At 38.5% G+C, this 18,516-nt stretch overlaps 1 protein-coding gene across 1 annotated transcript in view; it reads left to right on the top strand.

Annotated features, from left to right (window-relative positions):
* Positions 1 to 18,516, top strand: part of rgs6 (regulator of G protein signaling 6) — a 78,318-nt gene that overhangs the window by 57,715 nt on the left and 2,087 nt on the right. The window contains exons 3-14 of the mRNA XM_062436849.1: positions 778 to 828; positions 1,929 to 2,035; positions 3,921 to 3,972; positions 5,496 to 5,560; positions 5,824 to 5,900; positions 7,136 to 7,217; positions 7,401 to 7,475; positions 7,772 to 7,873; positions 8,418 to 8,479; positions 12,396 to 12,506; positions 13,936 to 14,061; positions 17,643 to 17,829. Coding sequence (XP_062292833.1) covers positions 778 to 828; positions 1,929 to 2,035; positions 3,921 to 3,972; positions 5,496 to 5,560; positions 5,824 to 5,900; positions 7,136 to 7,217; positions 7,401 to 7,475; positions 7,772 to 7,873; positions 8,418 to 8,479; positions 12,396 to 12,506; positions 13,936 to 14,061; positions 17,643 to 17,829 — 1,097 coding nt within the window. The remainder of the gene's footprint in view (positions 1 to 777; positions 829 to 1,928; positions 2,036 to 3,920; positions 3,973 to 5,495; positions 5,561 to 5,823; positions 5,901 to 7,135; positions 7,218 to 7,400; positions 7,476 to 7,771; positions 7,874 to 8,417; positions 8,480 to 12,395; positions 12,507 to 13,935; positions 14,062 to 17,642; positions 17,830 to 18,516) is intronic.

The raw sequence follows: 18,516 nt of genomic DNA, 5'->3' as shown, positions 1-18,516 counted from the left end.
ATGTGAGTGTGGAAACATAATGAGTAATGCTGTCTTCCTACTGTCAAGGTGCCCTTAAGCAAGGCAATCAACCCCTGACTGCTTCAATAGAGACGAGACTGTACACTAGGTGTTAACATGTGAAACGGTATTAATGTGAATCACAGGGTAAGCATACTAAGTTAAAAAAATCCTGAATAAACAAAGATTCAAAACATCATCAGCAAGTGGAATCTGACAGGTAGGGATTAATATCAGCCCCCCCGCCTGTGGCTGTAGTTGCTTCGAGTCATAACCTAAATCACTTTAACAGTGGAGCCACAGTGGGAGGCTATGACACACCCCAAACAAATGATGGAAACAAAGAAAGGCTATTAACATTCCTCTGTTTTTTCCCCCTCACTCCTCGCACTTATGGAAAACACATCACCCAAATATGCCATAAGCAGAGCGTATCAATAAACACAATTACTACAGCCGCAGATGGATGTGCAGAACAGCAGCTCAAATGTTTGCAGCTGAGTGCCGAGGGCCAGGAAACTAATGAATGATAGAGAATTAAACACCACCTCCCTCAGGACTCAGAGAAAGCAGAAGGGAAGCTCAGATGAGATAATACTTTGTCTCTGCTGCAAAAAAAGGACTTATGCTTATTACATCAAACAATATCGAGTCTCCTGAATGCCAGCAGCGTGAGACCTTTTTCACAATCTCAAGTTACTTGAGATGAAATACTAATTCTTTGTGACCACACACTGTATAACAGTCATGTGTCTTTCTTTGTCTGACCTGATTCAGGTGCAGATATTGTGCAGTGGATGATGAAGAACCTGTCCATCGAAGATCCGGGTAGGTTTTGAAAAATAACACCAGCCTGTCCTGGGCTGGATATAATATTTTATTTGTCTAAGACAGTAGTCTCTCATGACAAAAGAAGCTTTATTTACATATAATAATCATCATATACAAAGTTAATGGGAGCAGTTTTTAACACCTGTTTTAAAACAAACCAAAATCAACTCATGAGTTGTCCTTATAGCCACTTTGAGCAGAGATTATTGTAATTATAGCATCTGCAAAATTTCTGAGAAGGCAAAGGAAAGGTAAAATTGGAGCATTGGTCTATTTCTTTCACCCTATTCATCTCAATGTTCCTGGTTTAGATTTGTACCGTGGCTGTTTAATGTTGCTGTCAATTGAAAAACCATATTGTGCAACACAATTCATGCTTTATCTTAATATTGAGGGGGGGGGGGGGGGGGGGGGGTCACAGATGTCTTGCTCAGCAGCAGCCCATAGACCCATTTAAGAGTAAATGGTCAATCTTTGCAAAGATCAACACCATCAGCCATCACTGCCAGAAACTGAAACATTATCAACAGAAAACGAGCTTTTGACAAGTCAACTCTACAAAGTGCAGGCCAGAAACAACACAGCAGTGTGTGTGCAGCAGAATATTAAAACTAAAATAGTGGCTAATTTTCTCCAATGGATTTGTTTTGTTGGCCTGACCTCCAGGCATGGTGGTGGGAGAGCAGTGTTTATTGTTGGTACAGTACAATAGCCCACAGCCTGAACACTGACTCAATCACTGAGTCATCCATCTACATCCCAGTCAAACTGCCTCCGGGCTAGATCCTATAGATGAAATACAGATACAACTCCTTATCTAAATATATGATAAATTGTGATCAATAACTTTGTTTGACATTCAATTATGTAAAAAATAATACCATTGTTTTTTCTCTTCAAATGTATCCGGCTATATCTCTGGAGGCTCATATTCTAATGATTTTTACATTCTGTAGCTGACATTTTATACCGTCATGTGTTTTTCTGAAATATGACCGATTTAGTTTCTGCCGAGTTAATTCCAACCCAGTAGACGGTGCATTACGTTTAAAATGAACCTGCAGTGATCTGTACATTTTGTTCTGTTCCTTTCCCAGCTGAGGCCATGCACATCGGGAGTCTCATCGCAGCTCAAGGGTACTTCTTCCCTATTTCAGACCATGTTCTCTCCCTCAAAGATGACGGCACCTTCTACCGCTTTCAGGTGAGAAGCATTAAATGATAATGAAGGCACAGAAAGTCCTAAAAGGTTTACTATTAATGCACCATTTTCACATTTTGTAATTCGACACCAAACCGATACTCAATGTGCAATTTCTAGGATTAATCTTTAAAAGTTGGTGCCACAGTCAGGGTTAGGGTTACATGGTCTGTTGAGAATCATGAATAAAGGTAAATACCACCTTCTTCATCCAATACTGAGTTGTATTTCAAATGTTACCTAAATAGCTGAATAGCATTTTTATTATTTTCAGTTAATAACAAAACATAGAATATCCTTAGTTTTATCCTTTAGCATGCTTCATTCCCACAATCGCAATGTATAAAATAGCTTAATTTTCAAATAAGTGCTTTTTTATTGTATATGGATTATATTATTATGTACTCAATCACTATTATATTAAATGCACAATGCCAGACACCTTTCATAACAGACCTAAACCCAGACTAATCCCTTCTTCAGCCTGCATTAGTGTGAGAGATACTGAAAAGTCCATCAAGGTTAATCTGATTGTGGAGGAGCTTACTTTCATAAAGACCCCAATCACTTGTTCAAGATTACTCATTCTCTTATGAAATGACAACGCAGCAATCTCGGTCTTGATGACAAAAGGCCCTGTCCACTGTCTACAGCGTCTTCAGTTCTATGTTGGGATCCTGTGACCCTATTAAAAATGAATGGTGATCTGTTAAAATATTCATCAAGCGAGCGAGGGAAGCAGGTCTGGGTTCGGGCTGAGTAAGCAGCTACCAAAAGCCAGACAGACACGTAGTGTAGTAGTAGAGTAGTATGCCAGAATTAGACTCACATCAAGCGACAAAAAGATGACATTTTACTCCTCCGTCGCTGTTTGAAAAACAAGACAATGGCATTAAAAGTCACAGATTAATTATGCCAGACTGTTTTATCCTGAAATTCTTAATTAAAAAGGAAACAATGTTTTTCAAATTCCTCAGTGGGGAATGGCGAGGCAGCACGTGGCGAGATTAAAATGATCTCTGTGTAGCATCTTCCTTCCTCCCTATTCACAGGGACTTGTTGGAGGGCTGAATCTCCATCGGCGCTGAAGGAGTAGTTTAATTAAACCAGACAGCGGTGCACATTGTCGTGCTTTGACCTTGGTTCTCCTTCTTCAAAGTATAAAGTGGAAGAGAAGACAAGAGAGATGAGGAGGAGGAGGAAGGAAGAAGAGGATGAGGGGTGTTATGCTGTAGCAGAAAGGCTTCATAAAGATAATCACCATTCATTAGCATTTCATTTTCCAGGCAAATTAAGTGTAAGACAATGAGAAACACAGGGAAGTAAAATCTAAACAATTAACATCATGCAATATCTCTCAACTGTAGATGATTTTAAGACTGTGATTTAAGACGGCGTACAGTAAGTTATGTCAATAACAATACTTTCGGCATTTCTTCTTCGACTGCTGCTTTTATTGTTTGCCTTCCCGTTGTTTATTTTGCAGCTTTCATCGCCTCTCGCTTTATTGTGTTGCTGCAGTACTCCCACGTCTCTGCAAGACCCCAGGATGCCTCTTACAGGGGGGGAAAGTTTTCAGAGTCAGCTGTTCTGAAACCGTTTAATCCTGATTTAAAAAAAAAATATATATATAAATATATTTCAATTGCTCACATGGCAGTGCAAGAAAAAAACAACTGTCTCGTAAAGGTCATTGTCATCACTTCAGTTTGGAAAGAACATATTTGCCTGCATAGTCTTGACTTTTGCATTTTTTTTTTTAAATTATACATTTCAGTTTTCAGAGATTCGGCGATGCAGCATTGCTATTGCATATACTGTCTGTAAGAGAAATACTAACCATCTACTGTTGTTCCACTCTCACCATCTCCCTTTGTTCCCCCCTCAGGCACCATATTTCTGGCCATCCAACTGTTGGGAGCCCGAGAACACTGATTATGGTAAAAGTCTAGAGATATTATGACATTCTGTTTGTCTGATTTTGTGATTCAAGTATTTTACTAAAACATATTCATCATTTCATTTACTTTTATAATTTGATGCAGTAAAGAAAGACAATAACACTTCAGAACATCAATGCAAATCAATATACAGCCATAAGAAGCTGTTATTTTGAGTAAAGAAAACTAAGTATCCCTATTCCCTAACATAATACTGATACCACTGTGCTTCCACCATTCATTTGAGCTCCTTCACTGCTTTTATAGGTGAACAACATGTTTTCCATATTTAAAAGAGCAGTGCTTAGTCATAAATGGATTATCTTAATCACTGCTCCATTCAGAGAACAATGTTTAAAAATGGTGCTGTAATATGTAGTATGGTGCTGAGGGAGGGTTGATAGAGCTGTTGATTAATATCAAGAACAAAGATTTATGAGGCAGCATTCCACAAACATTTATCAGGTTTATGTCTTTTTCATCTATCATATCCTGAAATGACACTTTGGAAAATATATTTTACAAGCTATTTATTTCATCTTCACTAAGCAACATGCAAATAAATAAAGTACAAATTATAGTGCACAAACCTGTAAGTGAATATGTATAGTTTATCTGTAGATCTTACTGCTACTCAACTCCCACAGTGTCTTTCACTTCTGTAGAAATAACTAAACTGTATAGATAATTGTCTCAATTTCCACTATAGGCACAATCTAATGCTGACATGTAGGTGATGCTATAAAAAGGTAACAAAGAAAGACAGATAATTTAAAAAAAGAAGGTAGGAATTTATTCACACATATTTCACAGTAGTGATAAATCAATACCTGATTCTGACCTTTAAACTGTAAACATCTTAGTGTCATGTGGTTGTCATCTTAGTGTCATGTGGTTTGGCCATTTCAGCTTGATCGCACCTAAAAACTGTGTCATAAACTTAAAATGAAATACTGTGTCATTAGTTAACTGTGCAACAATATTTATGTAGCTTACAAGGGCTAAATGAAGTGTTTTAATAATGTCTTGTTCTTCATTCTGCTGAAGAGCTTTTAACAAGAAAGATTATTTCATCAGTCTGGGTTTTAGTGGGGCACAGTATAATGGAGCACGTAATAATGAAACCCTACCTGTCAGAGTGAACGCAGCATATGCCAAGTTGTACCTGAATATGAATACAAATAACCTCACACTGAGCAGCGCAGCACAACTTGTACCCTCGGCTGTAAAGACCAGCTGATGGGATTAGTCACTCGCTGTTCCACTTCCTGCCCTTCATCTTGTCACAGAGGCAGCCATGGCTGAAGTTTAAGGCTCAGTGCCTCTTCACACTCCACCTCATAATCCTAAAGCAACAGATAGGTGGACAGGCGGCCTCTGAAACTGATTACACACACTCATACCATGGGAGGTGAGGAGAGGTGAGGGGACGAGAGATGCATGGGGTGAATGGATAAATGGACAGAGGAGAATGCGTAACTGATAAATCTTATAGTCTTTGATTCTCTCCGTCTCCCTCTCAGCTATTTACCTGTGCAAGCGGACCATGCAGAATAAGACAAGGCTGGAGCTGGCAGATTATGAGGCGGTGAGTGCCGGACTGCTACTTTAACCTATTACTTGTTAGTATTGATCTGTGTGCCAAGCTTGGGGCAGAAAAAAAACAACCTCCTAAAGGTCAGACTTGTGTATCTGTGATAATATGAGATTTAACCTTCATTTCATTGCAGACTTAAACTTTAAAACTGAGGCATGGCTTCACATTTCATTTTAATGACTGTTTTTAGTGTTCTTTTCCTCCGAGATTTGTGATCATAAATGAAATGTGTGTCTCTATCTTCTCTCTAACAGGAGAACCTAGCCAGGCTGCAGAGAGCCTTTGCCAGAAAGTGGGAGTTCATCTACATGCAGGCTGAAGCCCAGGTCAAGTAAGTGTGCACTGTTACCACGGCAACACATGAAACTACAATGCAGCCAGTGATGTCATTCACACCTAAGTACAGAGTGAAGTACAATGCAATCAAATGTACAAACATACTGCAATGTGACATCCTGTATCATAAACAATGTCTCTGACAGATTCCATTAACCCTTCTGTTATGGAGTTATACGATTACCTATCCAGTGTTCCTATCCTCACTGCAGCTCTACTGGTTTATGTTTCTGAGGCAGCTGACATCATAAATCATTTTATACACCAGCAATGATAGACTTTTGACAGGCTTTAGGACACATGGAAAATGGAGACAGAAGAAGTAAAAGTGAGGGAATGATTGATACCTACTTTGCTTCAAGTTGTCATCAGCCTTTACTGAAGCCTTTTTTTTATTTTTTGGTTCAATTTTATTTATTTATGGATCTTCAGTATAAAGCACACTGAATTCAAGGGATAATCCTAGAATATGGTCCCAAGATCTTTAAAGACAGACACAAAATATTAAGACCCCTGCAGGACTTTTTGAAACATTGTGTTAATTGCATGTGGCTGCTTTTTTGGTTGGCACACAGAAGAATATAATGTTATCCAGATAATGCATTCTTGATTTTCAGTGTATTACTCAGCGACACTTTTGTCTGGAGTGACTTGCCTTTTACCACATCTGCAATACACACATGTGGAGCAATATAGGGCTTAGTGTCTTGCTCAAGAACACTTGGACATGTGGACAGGAGGATGTGAAGATCCTTTATACTTACATCTCTAAGCTAGCCAATTTGTAAATATACATTATGCGTAATGTACATTTAAAAAAAAAAAAGACACTGGTAGCTTTTTAAATTGCACCAAATCATCAGTATTGTACAGAAGAATCAGCTGTTTTTTATGGTTGTCCGTCAACCAAGGATGTACTTGCTGTAGATTTGCCCACACTGCCAATCACATTGTTGAAGTGCAATGGCAACTCTGCAGTATGTACTGTACACATCACCGGTTACCGAGATTGCACACATGTCTACAGAGGAGATGGTGTGTGCAGTGAGCATGCCAGACTCTTAATGTAAGCTTCAGCAATGTTAAAAACTGTTGGACACCCTCGACTTTCTAATCTCCATATTATATCCCTCCGTCTTATCCTTCCATCCTGATTCAACTCCCTCATCTAATGCTAATACCTGGAAAGCTGCATGCGATATTTCTCACACTGACTGATCTCATCTGCAGGATCGACAGGAAAAAAGATAAAACTGAGAGGAAGATCCTCGACAGCCAGGAGAGAGCCTTCTGGGACGTTCATAGACCTGTGGTAAGCCTCTGTCTGTACATGTGAGATCGAGGCCGCCCACTTTATCTTCTATTCTTTGACTTTTCTGTCTTTTTACTGCTCTCTTTGGGTTTACTGTAAAATAAGACAGGCATACCTTCAAAGAAAATATTTAAGTATGAAAATGTCAACTTCAGTAACGCTTTAAGTTCGTGTTATCTTCAGCCTGGATGTGTGAACACCACAGAGATGGACATCAGGAAATGTAGACGCATGAAGAATCCTCACAGAGTTAAGAAGGTATTTGCACTAGTGATTACTAGTGATCATAATTTTTTTCATCAGTGGACATAAGCTGACAAATAACACAATAATATAAAAACTTATTCAATTATGAGATTAATTTGCATGCAAGCAATCATTTTGTGCCAGCTTTTGTGAAATGTATCCCTTTAATTTTACACCAGGATGCTCTGTGTCTTTCTTTGGCAGCTCTTCTCATGCCTTATCTGCACTGCAAGAAAATAATAATTACACATTGTATTTCTCTGTTACCTCTCCTTCTGCTCCACTCTCATCATCTTCAAACTGCCCAGTCAGTGTACGGTGTGGTGGAGGAGGGAACACAGTCTCAGAGTCCCATACATACTCCCTCGCACCACTGCAGAAAAGGCACCAAGGAGGATGTGGAGAAAGAGGTACAGTAAACAATCCCACATTATGTTTTGTTAAACAGTTTGTCCAAAAATGATGAAATCCCCTCCATATTTATATTGTGTAGTATTTATTCCACCAGAATCTGATTTAATTGCTGCAGAAAGACTACTGGGAAGACTATCAACCAGGTCAACTTTAGTACACAATCTGCCGTATTACTTCTTGCACAAATAGAGATTGAGTCACCCCACAAAAAGGGAAGTTATTCCAATGCAAACAAGTTTCTGACAGTGGCAGATGGTGAGCGGACTGAAAGGTTAATGAAAAATCAGAAAGGGGGACAGACATCCAACAGCAACATGAAGCAACACAGTACTGAGAAAATAGGTCTTAATTAGATGAAGCAGATGCACAAACAATACCACTGACTGAGATGAAAGCTGCTAGTCAACTGGTCATGCTTGTTTATATATTTGCTGCAGGTAGACAACCATACAGTGATATTTAAAACAGTTCAAGACATAAAATGCCACTATTTTTACTTCTCTCTAACAAAACCTGCAACTTCTTTTTTCTCCTCTTCAGATCTTATTCCTGAACACCCAGCTAGACCGTCACTGTATGAAGATGTCTAAAGTTGCTGAAAGGTAATCTAAACTGCTTTGCACCAAAACTACTGCACTTTCTGAAAAAGTGTGTCCAATCTTCATCTTATCAGTTGAGAAAGGGGGCATCAGATATTCTCACAGAAAGTCAACCCTGCCGGCATGCTTTCCCATCTGCTGCGCGCTCTCTTGACCATCTATAATGAGACAAACCTGACTTCCCTTTCACAGTATCTGTATTCAAGCAGTGACGGATGGAGGTGATTTTGACACGCCATCTGGTTTCAGTGTGGCATGTTGAAATTGAGGGTACTTGTGTTTGGATGGTGAAGTCCATTTAGGGTTACGCATGAAGTAAGGTTGTGGTTTCTGCTTATATTTCCCTTTAGAATAGGAGGCCTGGGGCAAGGCACAGTCTGGCATGTGTCACTCAACATATGTGTCACAATGTCACTCCCATCTATGGGCCTGTTTTCACCTGGCACCGATATGTGTGTCTCTGGTGATCTGATCACAAGTGGGCAGCCGAGACACACTGCAATTCACACCTGTCTCCATTATGCGTCTCAAGCTGACCAATTTTTCGTTGCTGCCTACGTCTCTTCTGCTAGAAGGTCAAAATGCTCCGTGTTACAGTTATCACATCAGACAAACACCACATTTGTTTCTAGTGGGTTTTTAGGGGAAGTTAAAAAGCTAAGAGCTAATAAAAAATGGTTCAAGAACTAATGTCCCTCTACAGCCTGTTCCAACTGTTCAGACTACTCCAACTCAAGTTTTTCAACTACTGGAACATTTTTACCAAAACAACCACCATGTCCTGCACTGATGATGTATTTTTCTGTTACAGGGATGCATCAGGACGCATTAGCATTTACACTACAAAAGATATGTGGTCTAATGCGTCCTGGACCACCTCAGCAAGTGGTTTGAGTGATGGGATCACAATGCACCTTGGTGGTAGATTACACTCGCATTTAGTATCATCCACAGATCACCCAAGATACATGTCAATGCCAGGTGTAAACAAGGTCATTTTAACAGCCAATGGAAAAGAGAAAAATAAGGTCAGCCTTACTTTACTTACAAAATGGGGTCTGGCATCCAAGGAAAGGATGGTTGAAGTGAGGGATGACATTGAAACAAAAAGAAAGGGATTTTAAAGTAGTAAAACGTCACTTTTAAGAAACACACACTTCAGGAATCAAATTACACACTTAACTATACTGACTTGATAATATGATATAATGTGTTTCCCAGTGGGTGACGTTCAAGGAGAAATGGTTATGGTTAGGGCATACAGTTGATCAAGGGAATAAAATCAAAAGATGCTCCATGGTGGCGTTGGGATAGACATAGGGATGTAAGCTTCACAAATGTTCCATTCATCGTGGGCCTATCGCATACATATTCTTGTTATTTTGTCCATCAGCTGTATGCTGCAAGACAGACATAAAAGCATATGTGTGCACGTGTGTACCGCTATCGCCTATCCCTGCTGTGCAGCTGATAAACAGTGGTGTTTACTTGCCTGCCAGTTCCATCCTCTGCTCAGTCAGTCAGGACAGTTATTACTTCCCAACAGAGCAGAAAAACTATGATTACTGCTTTCTGCTCCTCGCTCTGCCTCCCTGACCCTTTAACCTCCCGACTTCATGCATGGAACTGAGTTTAATTGGTGCTCCACCAAGTAGAATGTTTATGACCAAAACACTGCATGAAACAACATGACATTAATCATGTTAGATGACAGCATTCAGAGCAACTAGCAAATGTATATCTTTAATCTCTTCTCATTAGGAATAGTGTCAGTAAGCCAATACCATTGAATTACTGTTGTAGAACCCAATATGTATTCAATGTGTTGACCAAACCACTAAAGTTTTTTGATATTGATATGTAAGTTCATCATTCATTGACAAACATACAGAGCAAATTTCCAAACTCAACATTTTAGCGCAAAATCTTGATGTCATTCATCACCAGTTTGAACTCTAACCCTAACCTAACTTCCACATATTCCTACAGCTGTTTTAACACATTCTGGTACAGCAGCTTCAGTGAAGTTCAACAATATAGCCCACGTAACCCACGCCTGTGTGTCCGAGTGATATTTCATTCATACTCACTGTATGTGAGTCTGTCTTTTAGACAAACAAATTAGCTGATCATCATAAGAAGCCTGATGATGCTTACTGCACAGTAAAAAGCAGACTATCACAGAATTACACTTCCTCCCTGTTCAAGTAGATTATTCTGTGGTGTGATGTGTAGATTGGCAGCAAGGAATGCCAACTGCTTAAATACACAGCTTTGACAATAGAAAGCAAAGAATGTGTGGCGCTCATTCAGTTTGATTGTAAGCTTTTGAATGTTTCCGTCTGTGCTTAAATTTTTAACTGGCACAAAATGACTAAAACTTCAGTGTATTTTGTGCTCACGAAATGACTTTGATAACCATCAAAACAAGCACACAGAGTTCAGAATGAAAAGGATTGCGTTCATGCTGTCGCTGTCTGTGGTCCTGAATCTCTCGGCTCGGCTGTCCTTTACATTGGAATGCAGAAGTGCTGAACAAAGGATGAATCTTCCTGAACTCTTATCTGAGACATTGTATTATTTTGAGAGGACTTCTTTTCACATACATTTGGTCTGATGATTAAATGAACTCTGTCTCACGACCTCTGCATGCCTTGGTAGATTTTTAAAAAAAATCCATTAATCCATCAATTTGTTTGACATCCTCTTTTTATTTGAGTATTAGTTTTAGTATAATTTCTTGGTTGAATTATCAGTTAGTTTACATTGCTAGAGTCGGGTGCTATGTGTTAGTTCCTATTCTTGTTCTGTAGGGTTGATTTAAAGCCTTTGGGTGTCTTTGGTTTCGTTAGGTCCAAACACCTAAATGATTACACAAAGTAGCTCTTCTAAAGGTATTTTCCTGAAACCTAATAAACGCTCCAGCTAAACTATCAACAATTTAATGTTTGATATAATTATTTTTAAAAAGTATTGCATGTATAATTACTCCAATAACAGCGCACACAATATATATCAGAGGATCCAAAGGCGGGCCTCCCCAGGGGAGCTCTAAACTATTTTAGGGGAGGCTCAATGAATGGAAGTGAAAAATATTACATAAATTATCAAAAGGAGATCACAGAGAATAGCCTTAATGTGACATCCCATATATCCCATAGTTAAAGAGAGATACCGTAGTTTGAGGGGATTTGACTGTTTATCCCACTTTCCCAGAGTCAGAAAAAAGACCCTTTTATGTATTTGATGTAGTCTAAAGTATGTCAAACAGTAATTGGGTCAATTGTCTATGGGACCAAATATGAAAAATTATCAAATAGGCATCCAGGAATTGAGTGGAATGGGTTGGGCGTAGAATGGGGGGTGATTGGGGGGGTACATTAGCAGGTACATTAAAATCAATTAGATTAGGCAATTAGAAGCTGTATTCTAGTTTAAATATAAAACAAAGCTGTATTCAACTTATTCCACCTGTAGGGTCAAAATAGAGAGAGTTTGTTATGTAATGCACTGTAGGTGACTTTTCTAATAGTCCCAGAGCAAATTTAAACTTGGCTGTCTTCTTAATAACTTGAAGATATTTTAGTACTTAATTGCAGTATAGCAGCAGTACAGGTGATGAAGGATGGGTGACATGTTATGGGAAAGAAACAATAATGTGTTAGTACAAATTTTTGTCTTATTATCTGTGAGCAATAGAACATTTTGAACTTGCTATATGTAAACTGGAAAGTGGGTTAGAGATTTACTTGCAATTCATTGGTGTAAACAGAGAAATTAATAATAATCTCACTGAAACACTTGCTCAAAATGTCACTGAGTGTTAACTTTTTGACTAGCTATGCCCTCAACCTCTTCTGATCTCTGTCTAATGTTGTGTGTGTGTGTGTGTTTGTTTGTGTGTATCTGTGTGTATCAGTCTGATAAGCTACATTGAACAGTACATGGAGTATGACCCTTTTCTGACACCGCTAGAGCCGTCCAACCCGTGGACCAGCGATGACCCCTCCTACTGGGATCTGGAGGCCAGGTATTAAACCACAACGCACAGCAGTTTTCACTTTCACAGCTGGTGAACATTTTCTTCATTTCATTGAATCTAGAAGTTTCGTATCAGAGTCAGATACAAGTTACAAAATAGATGATTATAGTGTGCAGTGATGCTGTGCAGTGATGCTGTATATTCTACAGACTAACCATGGTGTTTTTGAATAAACACTGTTTGCTGCATCTCTTTTTTATTTACCATCACAGATAGAAAGTCTTTCATGCATGTTATGCTGTTGGAATAAGCACATTTTTGTGTTTTTGCCAGATTGTGTATTTGCTTACAGACCAAAACAATGACGAGGCTTCAGTCCAAATTAAATCCCCTTTCACTCACACCAAAATTATTGATGGTCTGTTAGAAAATATATATTCACTGAATATCTGTTCATTTGTTCTTGAAGACAAAAATTTCAATAAACATCTTCTGTTTTTGGACGGTGCATTTCACCTCATTTTCATTACTGTCAGGAAATATTGTAAGCTGCTCAAACATTTGAACTAATTCAGGTATGTGTAATTTGCCAGACTCAAACAGTGCACATTGAAAATGATGTTAGTCCAACAAAGCACATTTTAATTGATGTACCAATGTCTAAAAGTGTTATTTTATTTAAACTAAATGATGCGTTTTCCGGAAATGAGTATCAGTATCTTGAACACAAGCAGATCACTGCGGTAGAATCAACAGTGATTTAACGGCACTATGAAGTGCAGCGCTGGATAATTACCAGTAATTATTCTGAGTAATAGCCCATTTTCTAAAGTAGTGAAGGAAATTCAGAGGTCGCTCGCCTTACTCAATCAATTCTAATCAAATAACATTCCTCAGTTTATGTGTTACAGACATTACCACAATGTCTAAGTATTGATTGTCCATTGAATAGTTAGAGATATAAAGGTAATGAGCTAAAATATTATCTCTTTCAGAGGGCGGGCACAGCTCTGAACAACTATGCTCTCAACTTCTGGCCTGCCTGAATTATGCTAGAATTAATTAGAGCAGACGTATAATCATTGTGCCTAATGTAGCTTCATAATTCAGCTGAATTGATTAATTGCAGGATAGGAGAAAATATTCCCCGCAGAGATTAAAGTGATTGGATTTCAGATGAGCGTTGTCATAATGCACAGCTTCCCAGACACCAATATCACATCAACATCAGCCCTTCTAGACGTCTCGGAGGCCAATCAAATTTTAGGTTTTAATGTCTGATCCCTTCCTCTGTATTCATCTCTCGGCCCACCACCGCTCCCACGCTGAGGCGCTCTCCACCATTTCCCTGTAATTTAATCTCTTCTAATCTCTTTTTAATCTTGACCTCCCTGCAGCAGCTTCAGGTGGATGCTTTAAAGTGCCTCCCTCTCTCCCTCTCTCTTTCTCTCTCTCTCCAAACTCTCTCATCTTTTAGTAAGGAGCCCAGTCAGCAGCGGGTGAAGAAGTGGGGTTTCTCTCTGGAGGAGGCCCTGAAGGACCCTGCAGGACAGGAACTCTTCCTCAAGTTCCTGGAGTCGGAGTTTAGCTCAGAAAACCTGCGGTGAGCTCACAAGATGCTTCATCATCATTTTTACGTCATGGTGAAATGGAAACGCTTGGAACATGGTGTTAACAGTAATTTCACAGCAAATTTTCTTCAGGATTTGATGTTTTTGAAACCTGGGACTGTTCTCTGAATTCTAAGTGAGATGATTCTTTTAAAAGCTGAACAGCAAGCACCTTTTGTGTGTCTTCATTTCAGATTTTGCAAGGTAACACATATTCAAAAGCTTTGACTGCTCTAAAAATACTCCCCAAAAAACACTGGTTTCTCTTTGGCATCCCAATCTACCACTTCAACCCACTTTCACACTGTAAATTGTACAGTAGGAAAAGTAATTACTTGTGAAAGATTCTCCACTTCCATTGTCTGGAAAATACTGAAGATAGAGCTCGAACATACAAGGAACTACACTTAAATGTCATGAACACACGCTGTAAGCTGCATTTCTACACAGATTATTTCCCCACTTGCAAGTATAATTGCTCTCTGACTTTTAAAGAAGCCAGCTGCAGACACATCTTGCTGAGCAAAAGGATTTTATCACTCAGTGCAAATTAACATGCTGGATTCTTTTTACAGCAACAGCAGGGGAAAGTCCAAAAGATCAGATAAAATAATGCTTCAGTGATGCCTGCTGGGAAAACTGGATGGGAAAGAGCAGCACAGAGCAGTATAAGTACATGGATCGAATATAAAATGAATGAGGGTTGCACTCCCTAATGGGTCAGCCTTCATAAAGGGTTTATAAGCTACAAAAATGTCTCAATAATTAATTAATAATAGAGCTTTTCTACAAGGTTGTAGTGGGATTTTTCTCAGTCTGGCGAACCAAGACTTGCTGTGTTAATGGCTTAGAATTCATCTTTAAGACATTAGCACATCATTTTATTAACCATTAATTAAGCCATTAGAGAGTGTTTATAAACTCTATTTAAAGGTTGCCTTATTAGAAAATGCTACCTAAGAGAGTTAAATAAGATCAGATTTTTAAACTATTTTAATTTAATATCAACACCCTGTTTGTATTAAAAAATATTTAAAATGAGGATTTTTATGTTGTAATTTTCAAGAAGATACATATTCTTGTAGCTCTTTCTTTAACCCTTACATACTATTCATATTCTGACTCATAGTTAGTCTCTACACCAATTCACATTCATAAATTCCTCATCAGTAATTAATAAAGGTTGATTAATCCTTATGTTTTATTGATTAAATGGAAAAAGACATTAACAATTACGGTTTTAAGTTGATAGATAATGATGTATACAACATGTTTAAGTGCTGATTTGTACATTCTCATATAAAAATGTGTATCAGCTGCACAACATTTAAAAAAAAAAAGATGCATTTTATTTTCATTTGAGTAAACTATGGGTCACATTAGGAAAAGTCCAGCTAAAATAAATGTGTATAGGGTGTTTTTACATCTCTAAAATGTAGAAATAGGTCGTGTTGTTAGTGTCATGTAGCTGATCAGCTGATAACTGTATAAGTTAGTATGGTCAGTCAACAGTAGAAACTACTCGAATTCTGCAAATTTGCATTAGTGTTTGTCCATCTGCTTTTTCCGTTCACCTTCAGCTTCTCCTCATTTTACCGTTGAAAAATCAATCGCTCCTCCATCATATGAGATGGAGGGTTTGCTCCAAACAAACACACTCACTTACTTTTCTATACAACCAGGCCTCCAGTGTCCTCAGATAACACAAACAGGTAGCCAACAGCATGGCTAATCAGCTATATCCCATAAATCAACAGTGGGAGAAAGTGCCTTGCAGCTGTTAACTCTATACTTGTGTGTTTGTGTGTACTCCTCAGCAAGGATGTGCTCTTCTTTTAGTTTAATTAAGTCGTTGATTTCACAGAGTTGTTGTTTATTGATTCACACTGCAAATATTAAGATTCATACTGCTATGTAATGCTTATCCCTTTATGAACCAAAGAGGCAATGAGTGGGTGTTTTTGTGATAGGAAGAGAGAGAGAAAGAGAGAGAACATCCTCTAATTGCAAGAGAGAGGAATAGAGACCTGTTAGGATTCACAGAGTCCAGAAATGAACTGTGAGATAGAGCGGAGAGGTTGTTGATACCTATGAGCTACAAATGGAGATAACACACAAACACGCTCACACACACACACACACACACGCACACGCACACACAAGCACACACAAAAAAGCATACACACACAGAATGAGAGAGAGGGTATACGCCCTTATCGCCGTTCACCCCTCAGCCCCTATCTCTCCCACTCTTCTACTCTCTTGTTCTCTTTTCCTGGACCTTTAATTGCTTTTGCTTTTATGAGGGAGCTTTTGGAGGGGCACTACATAGAGAGCGAGACAAGAGAGAAAATGACAGTGAGTAAGAATGAAGAGAGTGAGTAAGATAGAAAAACAGACCCCAGAGGTGTTTCTCTCTATATTGCTGAAGCAGTCCACAGATCAATATAGATACAAACTAATATTAGGGGCAGTCAGTCAGCGGCTTTCTGTTGCCTCTGGTGTTTAACACAGTTAACGACCTGCTTTCCTGCATATTGGTTAACTTATACTGGAATAGACAGACAGACTCACACTGGCGAGTTAAAATTTGAAATGTCTTTGCCATTTTAATGAGCTGATTTTGATGAATTAGATGTTATAGTTTGTGAAACCTTCATGTGCTCTGATGTTGCTCAGTTGGTAGTTGAGTGGATTCTGCTTTGCAGGAGCCTGCAGCATTGAAGATTCAAATCATGTGTTGTTTCTCTCACCTTTGCTGTTTTCCTCTCCTGTGTATTACTTAAAGCAGGAACACCAGAATCCTTAAGCCTGTGTGAGAATATATAAAATGCAATCAGTGCACAAGAGTATGTTACATATATTTGAATTCCACTATGGTTTGTGTCTCTGCTTTTTTTTTTAAATGCCTCTCTCAACCACACATTTATTCTCTCATAAAATTGTTTTTTTTAAATGAGTGAAACAATGAAAGCTCAGTTGTTGTTGTAGTAATTATCAAGACACAATGAATCATCAATGTCAGTATGATATAATCAGGTATATTCACAAATGTCTGATTTTTGGATATTCTTTTTTTTTTTTTTTTTTTTTTTAAACTTTTTTTACTCAATCTTAAACCTTACTTACTGTTCAGGGTCAAATTTGACCTCCTTTTTACATTTGAGAGCTGGAAACACCATAAAACATTTATTTATAGTCAGACTTTTCCTAATTTGACCCAAAGTATACAAATATGGAAATAGAATGTATAAAATTTTAAATTTTTACACACATCTTTATATATGCAAATGTACAAGTTTGACCTGTGTTTATTTAACAAAAATAAAAATAAAAATCAGCATTTTCTATAAAATGTTCTCCTGGGTCATAAACTAGTGATTATGATTATCACACAGGAGGATTTATCAAACATTTATTAATGAATTTATGAATGTGAATTGGTGTAGAGACTAATTATATAATTAATTATATAAATATATATGCATTGATATTGAATGTAGATCTTGTGCTTGTTTAGACACTCTTTTTGTAAAACCATCCGCTGAGGTGCATTTGATTTGTACGTATGCAGGTTCTGGTTGGCTGTGCAGGAACTGAAGAGGATGCCGCAACAGGACGTGGGACAGAGGGCGCAGGATATCTGGACTGAATTTCTGGCTGAGGGGGCGCCTAGCTCCATCAATCTGGACTCTCACAGCTACGAACGCACGAGCCATAACCTGAAAGACCCGGGACGATACAGCTATGAGGACGCACAGGTAGGAAAATATAAGACACGAGAAGAAAGAGAGAGTAGTGGCTGAATATCCTGCATCTGAAGTCAGAAATATTTATCTCAAGCTTCTAATGTAGTACAATAATAATAATAATAATATTTGATAGTGTATAAGTATTTTTTCATTTTTGCTGTGAACCCAACAGAAAACTGCAAGACTCCTATCCAGTGCTGTTCAGAATGATTTTATCTCCCTTTTAATTTATATCTCTTCAGGTGATCAGTGTCAGAGCTGCCTCCTCACAAACTATCCCACACTGTTGCCTGCTCCATTTGTCTTTCTCACACGGTTCACCAGTATCTACTAATGGGTTTATATTGTGGAGTGATTTCTAGAGATAATACGCCTCGCTGGGAGATGGATAAGATTTAGGGGAGGAGGATGAGGTTGGTGTCTATCAAATTTCCTCCACGGTTACAGGCTTAAGAGGGAAGAGTTAAATAAAGAAACCATTGCTCCTGTCAGTTATAGTAGTTGGCAGTGAGCCTCAGTCATCCTGCTCCCTCGGTGACTGCCTTGTGTAGTTTACTGTCTGAGTTTCCACTGCAGGATTCACACATCATTAGCACTGACCTATACTGAAAAGAACTACGCTCGCTCTCAATTCGGCAAACATTTAAACATCTTCTTCTCTTCTTTCTTACTTTGTGTATACTTCCTCTCTTCTGT

This window comes from Scomber scombrus, chromosome 17 (genome assembly GCF_963691925.1).
Source record: "Scomber scombrus chromosome 17, fScoSco1.1, whole genome shotgun sequence".
Taxonomy (NCBI): Eukaryota; Metazoa; Chordata; class Actinopteri; order Scombriformes; family Scombridae; genus Scomber; species Scomber scombrus.
Note: the sequence above shows the minus strand (reverse complement) of the source record. Positions and strands in the feature narration are given on the sequence as shown.